This window comes from Alligator sinensis, unplaced genomic scaffold, assembly GCF_000455745.1.
Source record: "Alligator sinensis unplaced genomic scaffold, ASM45574v1 scaffold148_1, whole genome shotgun sequence".
NCBI lineage: Eukaryota > Metazoa > Chordata > Crocodylia > Alligatoridae > Alligator > Alligator sinensis.
Window position 1 is genome coordinate 707,278 of NW_005842407.1, and position 18,779 is coordinate 726,056.

Here is an 18,779-nt window from a genome sequence, read left to right on the forward strand (position 1 = left end):
ATATTGTACAACTTTATACATAGAGCTCTTATGTCTGAGAGAGGCTTTTCACCTTAAATCTTTAAATGTACCAATCCTAAAACTTACACTGAATGTTACACAAAAATAAAATGATAGTTACACAGCCAGTTACATTTACACCCATTTTGCTGGGGGGGAAAAACAAATGCATTTTCCCAATAGTAAGATTTTACTTATAAAAACCACAGAAGCATTGAGGTCCAATAACTTTGCTTGTACCTGTCGTTATTTAAGAAGAGGGTGGAGGCTGAAACTGCCTTTTTTCTGTCGTATCTGATCTGGTCCCTTATAAGAAATCCTTTTGGAGGCAGTCTGACACCTCAGTCTTCTGACTGTCCAATAGAAGGTAGACTGCACAAGTCTAGAAAAATATATTCTGGTTGAAACCATGCAGGAGGTTCATAGTAAAGATACTTTCATCTTTGAGTTATAGTAATGAAGTTTAGGCCTATGGCATTAAACTCAAATTTAGCACAGGCATTTAAATGATGAATATTGTAAACTTGGTGTCTCTGGCATGATGAGTGGGACTCCAACCATTTAGACCCCTGAACAGGGTTTTCCCAGTCTTTTGGAGCAGTGTCCTCAAGGTAAAGCCTTGAAGTTCCAGCATCTGGGAAATGTAAAGCAATGACTGCATAAAGCCATAAATTTTAACTCTAACTGCTGACTGAAGATGCAAATAGTTTATTGTGAGAATCTAATTATTCCCTTCCTCAGTTGTGTCAGCTGCACCTCCATTGATGTGTAAATGAAAGGACATTCAAGTAATGGGGCTCTAATTTTGCTTCCATGACTAGAGCCCTTGTAGGAATTAGTCTTCCTACTCCTTGTTTCTCGTTCTCTTCTTTGTGTGCAGCCCAGCTGCAGAGAATACAAACATCTTATTTTAGTGTATACCACAGTGGACTATATTATAGGATGCATATAGCATATGAGCTAGGCTTTGCATGGTTCTGTTGTAGGATTTTCAGTCTCCTAATTGCCCTCTTTCCTTACTGGTTATCAACAATGTTTTGTGTCTAGACCACTTTTTTCATCTAATGCATCATTTTACCTCTCTAGAACTTTAGTGCTGATTTACCTTTTCTCTGACTTTTCTGATATATTACTAGATCATTTTAATTTCCAAACTTTTCTTATTCAATATTTCATTATCATGTGATATATCCATTGTAAAGACTGTTAGTACCTATGTTAAGTAAATCTGGTGCCCCTTCATGCTACACCAGGGACCTCTATCACTAAGGTGTATGATGTCCATTCCCTTTTCCCTTTGTTTACATCTTTGAGCTGTTTTCAGTAGACACAACTTCACATACAACAAAGCCAACTGAATTGCTTTCTCAAATATGTTTTGTTGAGAATTAGTATCAACTACTTTGCTACTATGCACATATATATTACATCTTTCATCTTCCCTGGCTGATGCTGAAGTGATAAGAGCTTGATTTGAAAGGGAAGAGGAAGACAATGATTCCAATGTTCTAGGTTGCTAAGATTCTTTCATGTATATTATATTAAGGAAAAATATATCAAAGTAATATGGACTGAGATGGACCTATCTTTACACAAAATGTTTACATACTCCAACTCTAGAACAATAATTCAAACTATATATCTGGAAAATATTCTATTGCTTATTTCTTGAATTAGAAAACTCAAATAACATTCTTCTAACATTAATATTCTAGTCTAATCATAACAGTTCCAGAAGCATCTGGCCATGGAAGATTTGACTTTACCTGCAGTTATTTACAAAGAGGCTGGAGTGCTGGAATCTGTCTGATTAGATCCCTTAAATCTTCAAGGAAGAACCTGATGTCTGCTTCTGACTGTCCTGGTAGAAGATGGGAAGTGCTAATGAAGGCAGAGTTTTTTTATGTTCTGGCTGAGAGTGCACCGGAAATTCATAGCTTGCTAATTTGAGTAGACCTACCCAGATTTTGCTTTGCACACAAAGCAAAGGCACTTTCATCTTTGAACTAACATTGTGCAGGCTTGGCCTATGGTGTTAATGTCCATGTTTAGTGGTAGCGAATTAAATACTGACTCCAGTAAAAGACAGTGCCTCTTACACAGAACAGGAGTCCAAAAACTGTAACCCTCTATGGATTAAGTACTCCCCTCCAATTCCCCACCTCTGCCTTTCCTCATAACACTGCATCTAGGCTTAGTGGAGATACCAGGCTTTTCTTGATGAATGTAGACAGTGCCTGTGTGCCTCACCCTCTTTTCTTGAGTAACACACAAGAAGCAAGGCACCACCTCCACTCTTAACATAATTTTGCCAGTTTTGTCCAAAACAAGTCCCCACAGTCTTTTCTTCTTCTTGGTCACAGAATATGATGCCAATTTAAAACAATGAAAACATTGAAGGGTCAATCCCTGAGACAGTTTCAGTGTCATGGTGCCTACAACTGCTATGGAAGTTAGAGAGGAACCTTCCCAGAGATCTTTGAAAACAAGATAGGGTCATGGATGAAAGTGTCTGAAGTGTCCTTAGCATAAGTGACTGGTGCCTCCTGAATCTGGGGAGGTCACCTGCCCTACCGATAGCATCAGTTTCAGCTGTCGGGGGAGCACCGGACCTGTCGAGGGGCACGTTCACCCCCGTGCTCCCCCTACCAGCCGCTAGTGGTCCTTAGCTAGAGGTGAAAGGGCTTACTGAGCTCCCTGATAGGGAAGAAATGTTCTCACCCTGCTCTTTGAGTCCTCATGCCTGTAGTGTGGAGTAATGGATGAACATCTCCAGTAAAATCAGGCCTCTTTGTGAGAACTTTTGGTATATGGGAGAGGCCACAGAGTTCAGAAATTAGCAGCCTGTGCTTGGGTGAAGGCTGAGACAACCATTGCCTAATGAGTCCTTTGGGTGAGAGGGCAAAGCTAGTTAATTAGCCATGGCCCGCCAAGGTATTTGTGGTTATTCAATCCCTTCATCAGTCCAGGAGCAACTTATCTGTTTAATACCTGCCGTTGTATCTACAGCTGTGTTAGACCCCAGAATGTACGTTCTCAGGCGACCAGCCCCAGTGGCTGCTGTCCCAGGGAGGTCTCCTACTTTGGGCCCTGCAGCTGTCTAGCTAGCAATCATTTAATGCTGTGAAAAATGATAATGCATCATCCTGGAAATTCTGATCTAATTCCCTTTGCTGAACACTACATCGCATGTTATGAGTGCTAAACATTTGGATGGAAATCAGGTTTAAACCCATTAAAGTCGCACACACCAGAGGACAATCAAGCCACAGTTGTCTGATTCTTAAAGTTTACTGAGCTGGTAGGATCATCTCTCAAAAATAGTTTGAAGAGGAATAGTCTGAAGCTCTGAATGCCACGTGAATTTTCACTGTGTCAAATAATTTTTTTCTCCTTGTTAAAATTTACAGTGCCTTCAGTGTCACTGGGAAGCTCCACATTCACAGGAAAATCAAATATGCCCCATTCGTTACCTTATAGACCTCTGTCATATCTTCTCCCGGTCTCCTCTTTTCAAACATGTAACAAGGGAAATGTATAAATATCATTAATAAAACTTGAAGGAGAAAGAGATAAGAATGAACATGGAATCTTTTTAACATAGAAATGTTTGAAAGCTAACTGCAGAAGCTAGTAGAGAGGAATTGTCATATATTTGTGATAATACTAATATGATGTACATTTGAATAAATACTCTAATATAAGCCTAGTCTGTGCTGCTGACTTGATACATAATATAGAGATAAGATCACATTTAAAGGAGAAAGACCTATTGCTGTGAACTTCTCCTTTATTGAGGTCGTTTTTTCAGTTCTTTCTTTCTTTTCAGTACTATGAGTCACAAAACAAGTATGCCGATGGGCAGGAATACAAATATAATCACCATATTGATAACTTAAAAGCTCAGATACCTTCAAATTGAATCAATGTTGTATGTCTTAAAGCCTGAGCTGTAATTAACTATAATCACCTCTCTTAATGCAGAGAGTAGGCCGGTGCAGACTGCTACCCTTGGAGCACCGTCAGGCATGGCTCACTGGTAAAAAAATGTTTAGGGGTGGTCTTGGGGTGACGTCAGGATGCAACAAGCATGAGCAATGGTTGTACTCTGGAAAAATGCAGGAGGATATTACTTCTTATCTTTCTCACAGACCCATGGGGCAGCAACTTCAAAGCTAGAAGCCTGGAAGTCACCATTTATTAGGACAGTGCTTGACAGGGCTATTAATGGTGACTCTACAAAAAGCACATGCACACAAGGAGGGGAATTAGAGAAGGGTGCTCTATTAAAACAGGCAGAATTAAAACTGAGAACTTTTCAAGTAAGAGAGAGAAGATTCCTAGTACCTGGCAGGAGTGACTGAAGTGGAAATGTACAGGCAAATGATAATGAGATAAAACCTCAGTTAGCTGTATCAAGGGCAACATTTGACACTGCTCATAGAATCACTATGTTATCTTGACTACACATTGTCACAACCAAATTAATCAGTGCCCATGTCACTAACAAGTGATTCACACAGCAGTCAATTAAGCGTTGAAGAAATCTCTGTCCAGAAGTTCCTGAAAAAAAAAAAAAATCCAAGCAAGAAACTTAAATTTATGCCCACATCACAACCAAGAAACGAAACTTAGGCGTGATTTATGATTGGTCAGAATAAAAGGGGATAGAACCTGTCATAAATCCCTGCAATTGGTCAAGAAGCAAGCTCAGACCCCTCTCACGTGTCAGACAGAAAACTTGACCCACTACCTTGTAACCTGATAGCAACCTGAGAGCACAAAGAACTGCTGCTTGCCAGATAATTAAAGATTCCACATAGCAGTCCATCATTGGACACCTCCGTTAGTTACCTCTGTCTATAAATAGTGTAACAACTTCCGCCTAAATCGAAGACCTCTGAACACAAGTATCAGAGTAAATTGGTGACTTGATCAATCATCAATCTCTTCCCGTCAACGCGGCTCCCGGACGTACCCCCAACCCTCCTGCAGGCCTGTGCAGTCGTTTATGGTATCTCGTTCGTCATATTCACGGTCGATTATAATCTAAGACACGCTAGAATGTAAACAACGCAAGTCTTCTGCCTGCATCGTACTTCACTATCTAGGCGACGTAAGTAAACAATCTCCTGTAACCAACACGCACCTATGCCTGGTTAATTTCACCCCATCCATCACTACCCGCCTGTTGAGGCGAAAGGTTTACAGCCCGGCTCCGGGAGTCAGCAAGCAGCTGACCGGCCACTGCTCTGATCTCCGACACACATATATCCGTGTAACCTAAGAGAACCTTATAGGGGTGGGTGGAAAACCCCAGAACAGGAGGCCTGCTCTGCAGGGGGAGGTGACTCAGCACAGTGGAGGGCAAGAGAAAGTGGGTATAGTAACAATAGAGAAAACATATCCATTGTGAGTGCATGTACTTGTGATGCTATGTCACCGTAGCCACGCACTACAGCAATGTAGCATTCACTGGTATCTACACGTGACAAGCAGCTATTTCGCCACAGCTGCATGCTCCCCCATTATAGCATACCCCTATGGCATAAGTAGCTGCTAAAAATAATTCACATGTACAGCACAGTACAGGTGGTTACTGCACCAAGCTTTAGTACTTCCAAAAGGAAGCACAAAAGTATGGTGCAGTAACAACGTCACTGTAGGGCAGCATGTAGACGTGCCCTCTTAGTACAATCTCTACTGACCAGTACTGAGTATTCACAACCATGAGACTGTACTATGTTGCTGGCTATAGCTAGCATTCACGGGATAACCCCCAGTATGTCATGTTTCTTCTGTTTCCCTCAGTTTCCTAACCACGGAAAAGAAGCAATATTAATAACAACACTGCCAACTATTAAATCACCATTATTTGATGTCTGGCTAGAAGGTTCTGAAGTATGGTTATATCATTGTTACTATAAAACCACTGAACAAATTCTGGAACATTTAACCAGTTTTAAGCTTGTGGTATATTGTAGATATTCTTTCTTTGACCTTAGTAGCAATTTTTGTATTTTTAGAGACTGAATATTCACTAAGAATATTTAGATTTGGAGCACACACACACACACACACACACACACACACACACACACACACACACACACACACATTGAGTGACACCAAACTCACTTCCTAACATTGAATGTTGACCCATCTTCCCAGGCCCAGCCACAGCTAGTTCTCTTCCTCAGCCCTATCCAGCGGGGTTCTGGGTGGATCACCTGGAACAGTTCCTAGAAGGGACAAAAGAAAAAAGGGAGTCACCTGCACTTTCAACCCCAGTCGGACAACAGAGCCATGTAATGTGATGGATACTACTGTGTTTGAAAACACTGAATGGAGACACCAGGGTCTAATTCCAGCCTGGGCCAGCTCAGTCAGCCAAACAATTTCAGATAGGCCAGTAGTCCAGGGAATGCAAGGGATAGTTGTCAGGATTCACGAAGGACTGGGAATTGGCCTGCAGGGGACATCCCCTGTTATGGAGGTGAGGAGGGAAGTCCTAACTCACACAGAGTGCATAAAGGAGGTTGGTGGACACCAGTTCATTACAGTGGCTCATAAGAGGTTGATTTGAAAGGTGCAAATAACCAGTGGAAGAGAAAGACAATGTCCTCAAAGTTCTAGGTTGTTTAGATTCTCTCATGTATGTCACATTAAGGAGGAATAGATCAAAGTATTATAGACTGAGATGGAGCTATTTTCACACTAACTGTTTATATACTCCAATCCCACTGCTTGTTCTGAATGGAAACAGATAGAACAATAACTCAAAGCTACATATCTAGAAAATACTCATATTTTCATAGTTTCACATGTTAGGGGCTGGAAGAGATCTTACATATCATTGGGTCCAGCCCCCCTGCACTTGGGCAGGAAAGACTGGTGGGGTCACATGACCCCAGCAAGGTAGGTGTCTAGATGCTTTTTGAAGACTCTATTGCTTAGTTCCTGAATTAGAAAGCTCATATAGCATTCTTCTAACATTAATAGTCTAGCCTAATCATAACAGTTCCAGAAGCATCTGGCCATGGAAAATTTGACTTTACCTGCAGTTATTTAGGAAGAGGCTGAAGTGCTGAAATCTGTATTGTGTCTGACTGGATTCATTAAATCTTCAAGGAAGAACATGATGTCTGCCTCTGACTATCCTGGTAGAAGATGGGAAGTGCTAATAAAGACAGAGCTTTTTTATGCTCCGGTTGATACCGCACAAGAAATTCATAGCTTGCTAATTTGAGTAGACCTACCCAGATTTTGCTTTGCACTCAAAGCAAAGGCACTTTCATCTTGACCTAACATTATGCAGGCTTGGCCTATGGTGTTAATGTCCATGTTTTATGATAGCGAATTAAATACTGACTCCAGTAAAAAACAGTGTCTCTGACACAAGGGCAGGAATCCAAAAATTGTAACCCAATGAGGAAGACTAGGCAGTCTGAATTATGAGCACATAGAGGCATCTAATATGTATCTCTAACTCAGGTGCCTTTATTCCAAGAAGAGACAGGAGTTCAGGGACATGGTGTGTATACATGTGGGCTTTAATATGCAATAGACTATTTTACTGAGCATTAAGTGTCATATACCATGACATTAAGCTAATGCGCAGTAAAATAGTCTACTGCACATTAAGCATCACTTTAGAAAGCATGCAAATGCACTCCTGAACATGGGCGACTGGTGCCACCTGAGTCAGGGGGGGCATGTGTCCCCTCTCCTCCCCCGCAGCCAATTGTGCCGACCGGGGGGAGAGTGGGGTGGGTCTCCCCGCAGCCAATCGCGTTGACTGGGAAGCATGATCGGCACTCCCGGAAGTGGCCACAGCACTCCCAGAAGTGCCAGCGGCGCTTCACTTGGCTCCTCCACTCCATGGCCAGCGCTCGGAAGGGGAACATGTGCAACCGCTGTGTATTGCCACTGCTACTGAGCATTAGTGTGGCCTAATGCACATTAATTTAATAACTCACATTAGAGGTACTAAATTTAATGTGCATTAGAAAAGGCACATTAATGCACGTGTAGGCACACCCACTGCTATGGTTAGTGTTTCCTTTAAGTACTTCCCTCCAATTCGCCCACCTCTGCCTTTCCTCATAATTCTGGATCTAGGCTCACTGGAAATATCAAGATTTTCTTGATGAATGCAGACAGTGCCTGTTTGCCTCACCTTCTTTTCTTCAATTACGCACCTGAAGCAAGGCACCAGCTCTAGTCTTACCATATTTTTGCCAGTTTTGATAAAATGAAGTCCCCACAGTCTTTTCTTCTGTTTGGTCACACAGTGAGATGCCAATTTAAAACAATGAAAACATTGAAGGGTCAATCCCTGAGACAGGTTTAGTGTCATGGTGCCTACAACTGCTATGGAAGTTAAAAAGGAACCTGCCCTCTTGTCACGAATCTTTGAAAACAAGATAGGGTTCTGGGTGAATGTGTCTGCAGAGTGTCCTTTGCTAGTGGTGAAAAGGGTTATTGAGCTCCCTAATAGGGAAAAAATGTTCTCACCCTGTCCTATGAGTCCTCATACCTGGAGTGTGGGGTAATAGATGGACATCTCTAGAAAAAGCAGGCCTATTTGTGGGAACTTTCAGTATATGGGAGAGGCCACAGGGTTCAGAAAGTAGCAACCTGTACTTGGCTGAAGACTAAGACAACCACTACCTAATGAGTCCTTTGGCTTTGTGAGACAAGAGCGTAAGAGGGTAAAGCTAGTTAATTAGGCAGGGCCTGCCGAGATGGTTAATCAATCCCTCCAATTTGTGGTTAATCAATCCCTCCACCAGCTCAGGAGCAGCTTTTCTGTTTAATACCTACAGCTGTGTCTGCAGCCATGTTACACCCTGCAATGTACGTTCTTAGGCAGCCAGCCCCAGTGGCTACTGTCCCAGGGAGATCTCTTATACTGGACCCTGCACGTGGCTAACTGGCAATCATTTAATGCTGTGAAAAATGCTGATGCATCAGCCTGGAAAACCTGATGCTAATTCCCTTTATTGAACAAGTACATCACATGTTATAAGTGCTAAACATACAGATGGAAATCAGGCTTAAACCCTTTAGTCATAAATAGCAGAGAAGAATCAAGCCACAGACATTTGATTCTTAAAATTTACTGAGCTGACAGGATAATTTCTCAGTAGTGGTTTGCAGAGGGATAGTCTGAAGAAAGGCTGTGTGAAGCTTCGGTCCCTGATTCAATTCGGCAGAGATTCAGCCCAATCTGGTGGCTGAATCTCTGAATCCGAATTGAATCAGAGGACCCTTTAATCTCTCTGAATGGAGTAAGAACCCTCGGAACTGATTCGGAGAGATTCGGAAATATTCAGAAATTTCGACATAGACACAGCTTTAAATGTTTTTTCTATATTCCTCTAGGTAGCAGAGGCTCGTGAGTGCTGTGATGCTGGGGCGCATGGAGGGTCCCACAGAAGCATGGGGAGCTCCCCAGTGCACTCAGCAGCAGACACAGAAGTGGACCAGAAGCACTTCTGGTCCTCTTCTGGGTTCATCGGGGAGTGCGCTGGGGGCCCCCTCTGTGCTCCACCTCCCACTGGCTCAATGACTGGTGCCTCCTGGTTTGGGGGGGGAGGGGGCATCCAGGGTCCCCATGTGGCTGATCGCTGAGCCAGGGAGGCACAGGAGGCCCCCCCATACACTCCCCGGCAGACCCAGAAGTGGACCATAAGTACTTCCAGTCTGCTTCCAGGCTCACTGCCAAGCAGGTGGAGGGCCCCCCGCACTCCTGTGGGACGTTCCACATGCCCTAGCATCACAGCAATCTTGAATCTAGCCTGCTACATCAAGGTTTGTAGAAAAAACTTTTGAAGCTGTGTTTATGTCTGAATCACTGATTCTCTGAATCAGCATCTAATCTAATCAGGGACAGTGATCCAAATAAACAAATCTAATCACTGTCCCTGATTCGGGCCGAATCCAAATCTAAATCAAATAGGGCCTGCTAGGCACACCCCAGTGTGAAGCTCTTAATACCACATGTAAACTTTTACTGTGTCAATCAAGTAATTCTTTTCTTCTCGTTAAAATTTACAGTGCCTTCAATGTCACTGGGAAGCTCCACTTTCATTTTCACAAGGAAGTGCTTCTGGTCTCCTCTTTTAAAAAATGTAACAAGGAAAATGTATAAATATCATTAATAACACTTAAGGAGAGAGAGATAAAAAGAGTAAACATGGAATCATTTTATCATAAGAATGTTTGAAGGCTAACTGCAGAAGTTAGTAGAGAGGAACTGTAATGTATTTGTGTTAATACTAACATGATGTAAATGTGAATAAATAATATAATTCTATTCTGTGCTACTGACTTGATACATAATATAGTAGTGAGATCATATTTAAAGGAGAAAGACTTATTACTGTGAAATTATTTTCCTTTATTGAAGCTGTTTTTTCCAGTTCTTTCTTCATTTCCATTGCTATGAGTCACAAAACAAGTGCACCAATGGGCAGGAATACAAACATCATCACCATATTTATCATTTAAAAGCTTAGCTCCCTGCACATTGAATCAATGTTGTATGCCTTAAAGCCAGAGCTGCAATTAACGTTAATCACCTTTATTATTGCAAAAAGTAGGCCAGTGCAGACTGCTACCCTTGGAGCACCATCAAGTATGGCTCACTGGTAAAAATGTTTAGGGGTGTCCTTGGTACACAGTCAGGATGCAACAAGCACAAGCAATGGATGTGTCCTGGACAAATGCATGAGAAGGTTACTTCATATCTTTCTCACAGACCCACAGGGCAGCAATTTCACAGCTAGAAGCGTGGAAGGCACCATCTATTAGGACTCCACAGTGCTGGACGTGGCTATTAATGGTGACTCTGCAAGAAGCACACGCACATAAGAAAGGGAATTAGCAAATGATAATGAGATAAAACTCCAGTGACTCTTTTAGCAATGTCAAATACTGCCCTTGACACAGTTAACTATATTACCTTGGCTGTACACATGAACGCCTTGTGCCTCCTGAGGCAGGGGGGCACGGTGACTGCCCGCAGGCAGAGGTGGTGGTGAGCAGGGACCGCCTGCAGGCAGCCTCAGAGAGGTCGACGTCAAGGGCGGGCCAAGCAGGCACCACCCACAGACGGCCGCGGCAGTGTTGGCGGTGGGCGAAGGGGCTGGTGAGTGCTGAGCAGCTATCGGCGACTGCCTGCAGATGCTGCAGGCAGTCTCAGCAGCGGAGAAGGGTTGGGTGGCAAGTGGCAATCACCTGCAGACGCCCCCGGCAGCTTCGGTGGCGGCCAATCTCAGGGGGAGCACGACCAATCTAAGGGGGTCCACGTGCACCCACATGCACCCGCTAGGCATCACCAGTGGATACACATATCTGCGTAACCTGAGAGAACCTTACAGGGGTGGGTGGAAAACCCCAGAGGGTTGCTCTTTAGAGGGAGGTGACTCATCACAGTGGAGGACAAGAGAAAGTGGGTATAATCACAATAGAGAAAATAGATAGTACGTTGTGGGTGAATATACACATGATGTTATGTCGCTGTAGTGATGTGCTATGGTGATGTACCATCCACAGGCGTATACACGAGACAAGCAACTACTTCGCTGCAGTGGCATGCTCCCCCGTTATAGTGCACCACTGCCACAAATTAGTTGCCTCCCGCACAGTATAGGCGCTTAGTGTGCAATGCTTCAGTACTTTGAAAAGGAAGTACTAAAGCACTCGCAGTTACAACATCGCTGTAAGGTAATGTGTACATGCACCTGGGTAGTAGAATTTACTGGCCAGTGCTGAGTACTCACAACCATGAGACTGGATTACATTGTTATCTGTGCCTGGCACTCACTGGTAACCCCCAGCATGTCATGTTTCTTCTGTTTCCCTCAGCTTCCTAGCCATGGAAAAGAAGTAATATTAAAAACAACATTACCAACTGTTAAAAATGCCAGTATCTGGTGTCTGGCTGGAAGATGCTGATGTACCGTTGAAACATTGTTACTATTAAGCCACTGAACAAATCCTGGAATGTTTAACCAGTTTTAAGCCTGTGTTATTGTAGAAATTCTTCCTTTGACTTCAGTAGCAATGTTTGTATTTTTAAAGATTGAATATTCACTAAGAATCTCAAGATTTGGATGACTTACACACACACACACACACACACACACACACACACAGACTGACACCAGACTCACTTCCTAACATTGAAGGTTGACCCATCTTCCCAGGCCCAGCCATAACTAGTTCTGTTCCTCAGCCCTATCCAGCGGGGTTCTGGGCAGATCACCTGGAACAGCTCCTAGAAAGGACAAAGGAAAAAAGAGAGTCACCTGCACTTTCAACCCCAATCAGAAATACTACTGTGTTTGAAAACAATGAAGGCAGACAACAGGGTCTAATTCCAGTCTGGACCTGTTCAGTCAGATGAACAATTTCAGATGGGTCAGTAGTCCAGGGAGTTCAAGGGATGGTTGTCAGGATTCATGAAGGACTGGGAATTGGCAGGCAGGGGACATATGGGGGTGAGAAGGGAAGTCTAATCAGCCCAGTGTGCATAAAAGAGGTTGTTGGACCCCAATTCGTCATGGTGGTTCTTTATATACTTGTCAATTTTACAAGCAAAATGGATAAATTGTGCTGTACCGGATGTCTATTCTTCTTTTATTCTGCATGGCTGCAGCACAGATTCTGCTTTCCCCATAACCTTACATGACTCAAAGCCTTCACATCTCCCAACAGTGCTGCTATGAAGCTTGTTAGCATCAGGTCAGGGTGCATGGGTAGTTACCATTTCCTGGGCGTCACCGATCACCAGGAGATGAGAACTCTGTGCAGAACAGGACTCCTGGCTGGAATTCCAATCCTTCTTTACCCTCGAGAAGAAGTAACAGCTGCCCCTGTAACCCACCCACTGGTCAGGGCAGTGTAGGCAGGAGCGATCTGTAAGGGAATCGTGAATACACCTTATCCTCTTTTTCATGACCAAGAACTCCAAAGTCTTTCACAGATACAATGTCTACAATATCATTTGTCTTCTAGGTAACACAAAATACAGCCTAGACCTAGACACCCTCTGTTGATTGCCAGACTCAAAGCAACCCTTACAAGGAACTTTCACAGGCAATGAGTGGATCCGCTTCTCTATTTCAGCCAGATGTTTCCCATGTATCCTTTCAATAGTCAGATACATGCCAGGGGTGATGTGACCAAATTGTGCATTTATCCATCTTAGAAAAACAGGATTTAGTATCTTTACAGGGAGAAGAGCTATTTCAAATTATTTCCAGTGATTCAGAGCATATTCCTAGCATTGCATCCTGTTCTCTGTCAAAACCCTAAAGACAGAATATCTTGGTGGGGTCACTCTGTATTATGTTCAGTGGGATTAACTCCAGCATTAGACCTGTGATGACTTTCCCCTAATCACTTACATTTGACTGCTAACGTCACTGCTGTTCCCAAAGCTGCCAAGAAGAGGACCCCCAGAATCACTGTGATGATCTTCCAGTGGAAAGATGAAGCTGAAGCATCTTACAGAAAGAGAAGGAACAGAAAGATGAGGAAAGCAAGCCCTTTCCTGACAATCTACAGTTGAAGTGTAGTGAGTAGAGGCAGCACCAACACCCCAAAGCCAGAACCCCAGTAGCCAGGTCTGATAAACTCTCTTCATGAACCTGCCATAATTTAGACACCCCATAAATCTAGCATCCAATGAGTATTCCAGAAAAAAATACTTTGTAGGCCTGCCAGCTCTGTGAGCCCTCATCAACAATCACTCAGTTTAGTCCAAAGAGCAGTCAGCCCTCACGGCATGGCATAGTGTTGCAGAAAAAGGACATTTCTGCTTTCCTGCTCCAAATATCTAATCTCTTGGACAATGAAGGAAATAAAGGGGTTAAACCCATCAGTAATACATTAAGGAGCAAGTTGGCTGTTACCGAACAGTACCTTTGTTCTTGATGTTCCTAGGTCTTTGTTCCATTGGTTCCTTGGAAGGTGTGTAGAACTTGAGATTTATGTAGTCCGGCTCTTGGCTGCTCATTTCTTCTAGGTTCTAATGCTGGATGTTTTAGATGATGCTACAGTGAACTTCAGAGTTAGTGATTAGTTAGAGTCTAGATAGACAAAGACGTCAACTTCCAAATGAGTTTGTATCCATGTTCATGGATTGGGCTCATTTTATAAATAATAAAGCATAATTCTATAGAGGAATATACAACACAGAACTGTACTTGAGTGTTCCTCAAACTGGAATACAAAATCTTTTAATATACCATTTGGCTCTTTGGAATAAACTTGGCCAGAATTTAAAATAATGCATCTAGAAATTTGTCTATACTTCAGACACACAAATGCCGTACCTGAGCTAGCCTGGGTAACATGGGTGCAGTTTAAGAAAGGCAATACAACTCACGATAGACTAATTTACTCCCTTTTTAATTAAGGCTGTATGCAGCCTCTTGCTTTCTTAGCTGGAAAGATACCAGAATCTGATTTGTCTAAGATAAAATTAAGTTGGGTATCTTTACATTACTGGGTAATCACTCTTTTCCCTAAGTACTGCCATTCATTTCTGAATTTTTCAACACAAATATATTCAACCTAGAGCAAAGAGCTGCTGCCCTACATGAAAAGTCCTACTGGAATTTAGAGATGAAACATTTTTCGTACCTTTACATCTTCAGAACATAGTTGAAACCTCGCAATGGAACCTAAACTGGCAGTTTGTCCTGGTCCAGTATATAAATCTCGAGAGATGAACACGTCTGGTATCACCATCAGACTGCTCTGAGAAAAGTAGGGCAGGAGAGAGAGGAAGAACTCTTTGTTCAACATGTTCCAACTGAACCACACAGGAAGTTCATAGTCTCCCACCCCAAATCAAAGGCCAATCATCTTTGACAGGTAGAATGACACTGACTTTGTCTATGGCATTAATGCTAAAGCCTGGGCAGGACCATGCAAATTCTGAATTTATTGAGCAATACATTTTCTAAAATGAACAGTCAATGAAGTTCCACAATTTGAGGATCTGGATCTAAGAATCTTTTACATAAAACTTATGCCCATACTGCCAGTATGTTTACAACACAAAATGGGCTGTCTTTCCTCTGTTCATCAGTGAGACTTTCCTGCCACAGTGTCTGGAGTGGAGGGACAGAAGGTGCACTTAACAGTTCATTCTCATTATAGGGATGCTTGGGGATCCAGCTTAAATTTAACAGGTGAGACTAGAACCTTTAAAACTGAAATTAGCTTTAAAGGTGGGTATATCATAACTCAGGATCTCTATGCATTGTCTTTACTTGAAATGTTTGAGTTCATTTCCAAGATCAGTTAAAAAATTTGTGAAAATTTATAAAATTATTTTCATTTTTTCAGATTTTCAAACAGACATTTTTGGTTTTTAGTAGCTAGCCTTAAAATATATCTTTTCATTTCTCAATTACATGCTTTTCCTTTCCTTCTTTTTCCCTACTTTTTCCCTATCAATTTAATTTCCTTTGTTTTAGTTATTTTTTTAAAGAATATCTTTTTAAAAGGGAATAAAAGAAAGTTAAGATATTAAACTATAAACCTTCTGGTTATCCCTGTGTTCTCTTTTTTTAAAGGTGCCAAGACTGGAGTTTTGATGCAGGAGTGGAGTTTGTACTTGCTAGCTGCTATTAAAAGATAGAAAAAAGTGTTTTGTTCAAATAATTTCAGTCTGTTGTATTTACCCACCACTCTGCATCTTATAAGCATCTGAAACAAAGCATTCACTTCTATTTACCACACTGGAAAGGTAAAATGGACATAATGGAGTGGGAATCAAAGTGTATCAACAAGATGTACTCACAGTAGTAGGAAGGTTGACTTAACAATCAAGTGTTAGAAAACATCAGATCATTTCAAATAAATATTTGGATTTAAATATTTACAATATTATTGATATTTATCAGACCAGTTCCCTGAAAGTTGTGATTAGCTGGGCAATGATAGTAATAATAGAATAATGTTTGAAAAAATCTAAACATTGACAAGCAAAAGGCATTTTTTAGGGTGGCTTATGGCAATGAGTTAAGAAACAGGCTGGCATCAAGATCTTCATCTGAGTGGCTGTTATTTAATAAATTAAACCATGGCCGTCTGACACCCAGGCAGCTGAGGGCTTCATGACGCATGGATTACATTACTGAGGACCCCTCACAGCTCTCCCAGGATTTCCCCTGCTGTGCTGGCAGCCCAGCATGCTCCTACCTGTTGCATGGACAGCAAAAGGAGCCTCCTCCCCTGCATACACCTGGCTGTGTGGGCAGCAAGGCTCCCCTCTGCCACATGTGCAAGCCCCCACCCTTCCATCCACACCTGCTGCCCATCTGCAGTGCAACCAGCCAACTCCTGCCTTTTTCACATTTAGCAAGTGCAGCATGGACACCTTGGTGACAGTGAAGGACCACAAGGGATCCTGAACAACCTAGCTGCCATGGCAGGAGCAATAACATGGTTTGGAGGGGGAGAGCAGTGACAGCCAGGAGGGACCCTGTGGGCCACATGTGAAAGGTGCTTTCATACCGAGGCACCAATTTCCTTATCAGTGCAGCTAGGAGCCTCCCACTCACTTTCACCCTCCAAGAGGTATATGAGTCCACCCCATAGAATGTCATCAGGTCTGAGACCAAAAATGTTTTTCTGGATCTTGGCTTAAGAAGCAGCATTATAATAAACTAAGAGGAGTTGAATGTTACCCCACCTAGCTGCAACATTGGGTACAACAGTGGGGCCTAAACTCATCCTTAGTGAAGAAACAAAACAAGGGAAAATGTCTCAGCTTCAAACAATTCATGTTGTACTAGGCTACACTGGGCACATCCACACATGCAGTTAATGCTGCTGAATAAACTCCAGCACAGTTTGCATGTGTGCCTGGGACTGCAGCATGTTAAACCAGGGTGGAGTAGCCCTGGCTGGCAGGAACTCTGGGGGTCGGCTTTAGGCTGACCACCCATTCCTATGGACAGGACAGTCCCCCAATTGGAACCTTAAGTCCTGGTCCCGGGCTGTATGACTATGGGACAGCATTTGTCCCAGATTTGCAGTGTTATGCAGGGATCCATGGGAAATTGCGGGTTCCCCTTGCAGGCTGGGAATAGTCCAGCCTGGCAGGGGCTGCCAGGAGTGGGACTCATGGGGTACCACATGTATGTGTGGGAAAACAGCCCAGCAGCAGTGCAGAGCAGCTCCTTTCAGGTAAGTCTATGTGGGGGGAGGGGGCAGATCATGGCACCCCACTGTGAGGGTGGGGTTGGGGCAGCGGCTGGGGATGCTGCCCAGACACAATGGTGTGTGCAGGAGAACACAGCCACGGGCAGCTTGTCCATGGTCTGGGGTGGCTCCCCACTGCTGTGCGCACACTGGGGTGGCATATGCCCCCCAGATTTGTGCACCCTGCTGCCCTCCATCTGGTGGCAGCATGGAGTCTTGTCCCCCACTGCTGCCCGGCAGGCAGGGGGTGTGCAGCCAGCACAGGGCTCCCACGGAAAGGGCAGCAGGGTGGGGAGCATTGAGCTAGCAGCAGACAGCCTGCATCTGCCCAACCCCTGCCCCGACCTCTGCCCTGGCCATAGGACATTACTTGTGTCTGGCAGTACTATCCTATGGCAGAGTTAATTAGTTTACTCCCTCCTAATGGCACCACTTGTCTAGACGGTGATGTTTTACTATGGAGCAAATTAGTCAATTCTGCAGTAAACATCTATTTTAAATGTGCCCACTGTCTGTTAATTGGCAGAGGCTTCATGCCTTTCTGCTTATTAAAAGGACAGTAGCACACAATAAAGAAAATGAAACCTTTTTGAAGATTTTGTCTTATACCTCACAGGAAGCTTTAGACTGACATTGCTAATGAGAAGTTTTGCACCTCAACCATAGGATTCAGATAAGGGGACTTCTAAATTTAAAAGCATGTAATCTGGAAAAAAGTCGTCTACTATTTTTTTTTAAATAGTAATCTGTATGTAAACCTACAAAGATTAATTTGTATGTTTGCAAAGACAATTTAATTATTTGGCATTTGTTGTGTGCGTGTGTAGGAGCAAAAGCTTGCATACATTCAACAGCACACAGCAAGCACTCAGCCCACATCCTAAAAATCCGCTGACATTGCTCTGGTGCATTTGAGCCATAGCCACAGGTTGCCAGTTCCTAACCCCTACTGCAGATCCCGTGATGCTTTTATCCCCACCCTGCTTTATGCCCCTGTCTGCTTATAGCATGCCACCAGAAGCCACAATGAGCAGGGAAGAGAAAGTCAGTGACAAGTGCAACTACTTACTCTTTTGATGATTCTGGTTAAAAATAATCTCAGATGGATGGCCCTTCAACTGCAAAGCCCTCTCCTGACATTCTACTCCCAAACATGACTTGGAGGGATTATGGGGGATGTCAAAATACCACCATGGAGGATGAGATGAACCATTTCAGTTTACAGTGACACTTAAAAGTTTCAAACTAAAATGAATTCACTTCCTTGGGTGTGTGTAGATGAAACGAGGGACGTGTGCACAACACCTTAAAGTGGGTTAAATGCTTTTGCACCGCTTTAATGGTGTTGGTATTTGCATGCGTCAGTGGCATATTGTGCATTAATTCCAGCCGCTGTAGCACATTCAGTGGCATAATACACCTTAAATTACTTTGGAGCGCAGCAAACTAAAACACCCCCCAAACCCTGCTGGCCAGGCCCCATGTTTCAGCACCAGGGCTCCAGTGCTGGTGAGTAAGGGATTGGGGGGCTGGAGGAGGGGGGAGGG

The 18,779-nt window shown here is 43.2% G+C and overlaps 1 protein-coding gene across 1 annotated transcript in view; it reads right to left on the reverse strand.

Annotated features, from left to right (window-relative positions):
* LOC102384537 (C-type lectin domain family 7 member A-like) overlaps positions 1-14,029 on the reverse strand; it is a 29,061-nt gene extending 15,032 nt beyond the window's left edge. The window contains exons 1-4 of the mRNA XM_025211462.1: positions 13,936-14,029; positions 13,419-13,517; positions 12,776-12,927; positions 12,183-12,286 (exon numbers count right to left, since the gene is read on the reverse strand). Coding sequence (XP_025067247.1) covers positions 12,183-12,286; positions 12,776-12,927; positions 13,419-13,517; positions 13,936-14,029 — 449 coding nt within the window. The remainder of the gene's footprint in view (positions 1-12,182; positions 12,287-12,775; positions 12,928-13,418; positions 13,518-13,935) is intronic.
* Between the last annotated feature and the right edge of the window lie 4,750 nt (positions 14,030-18,779).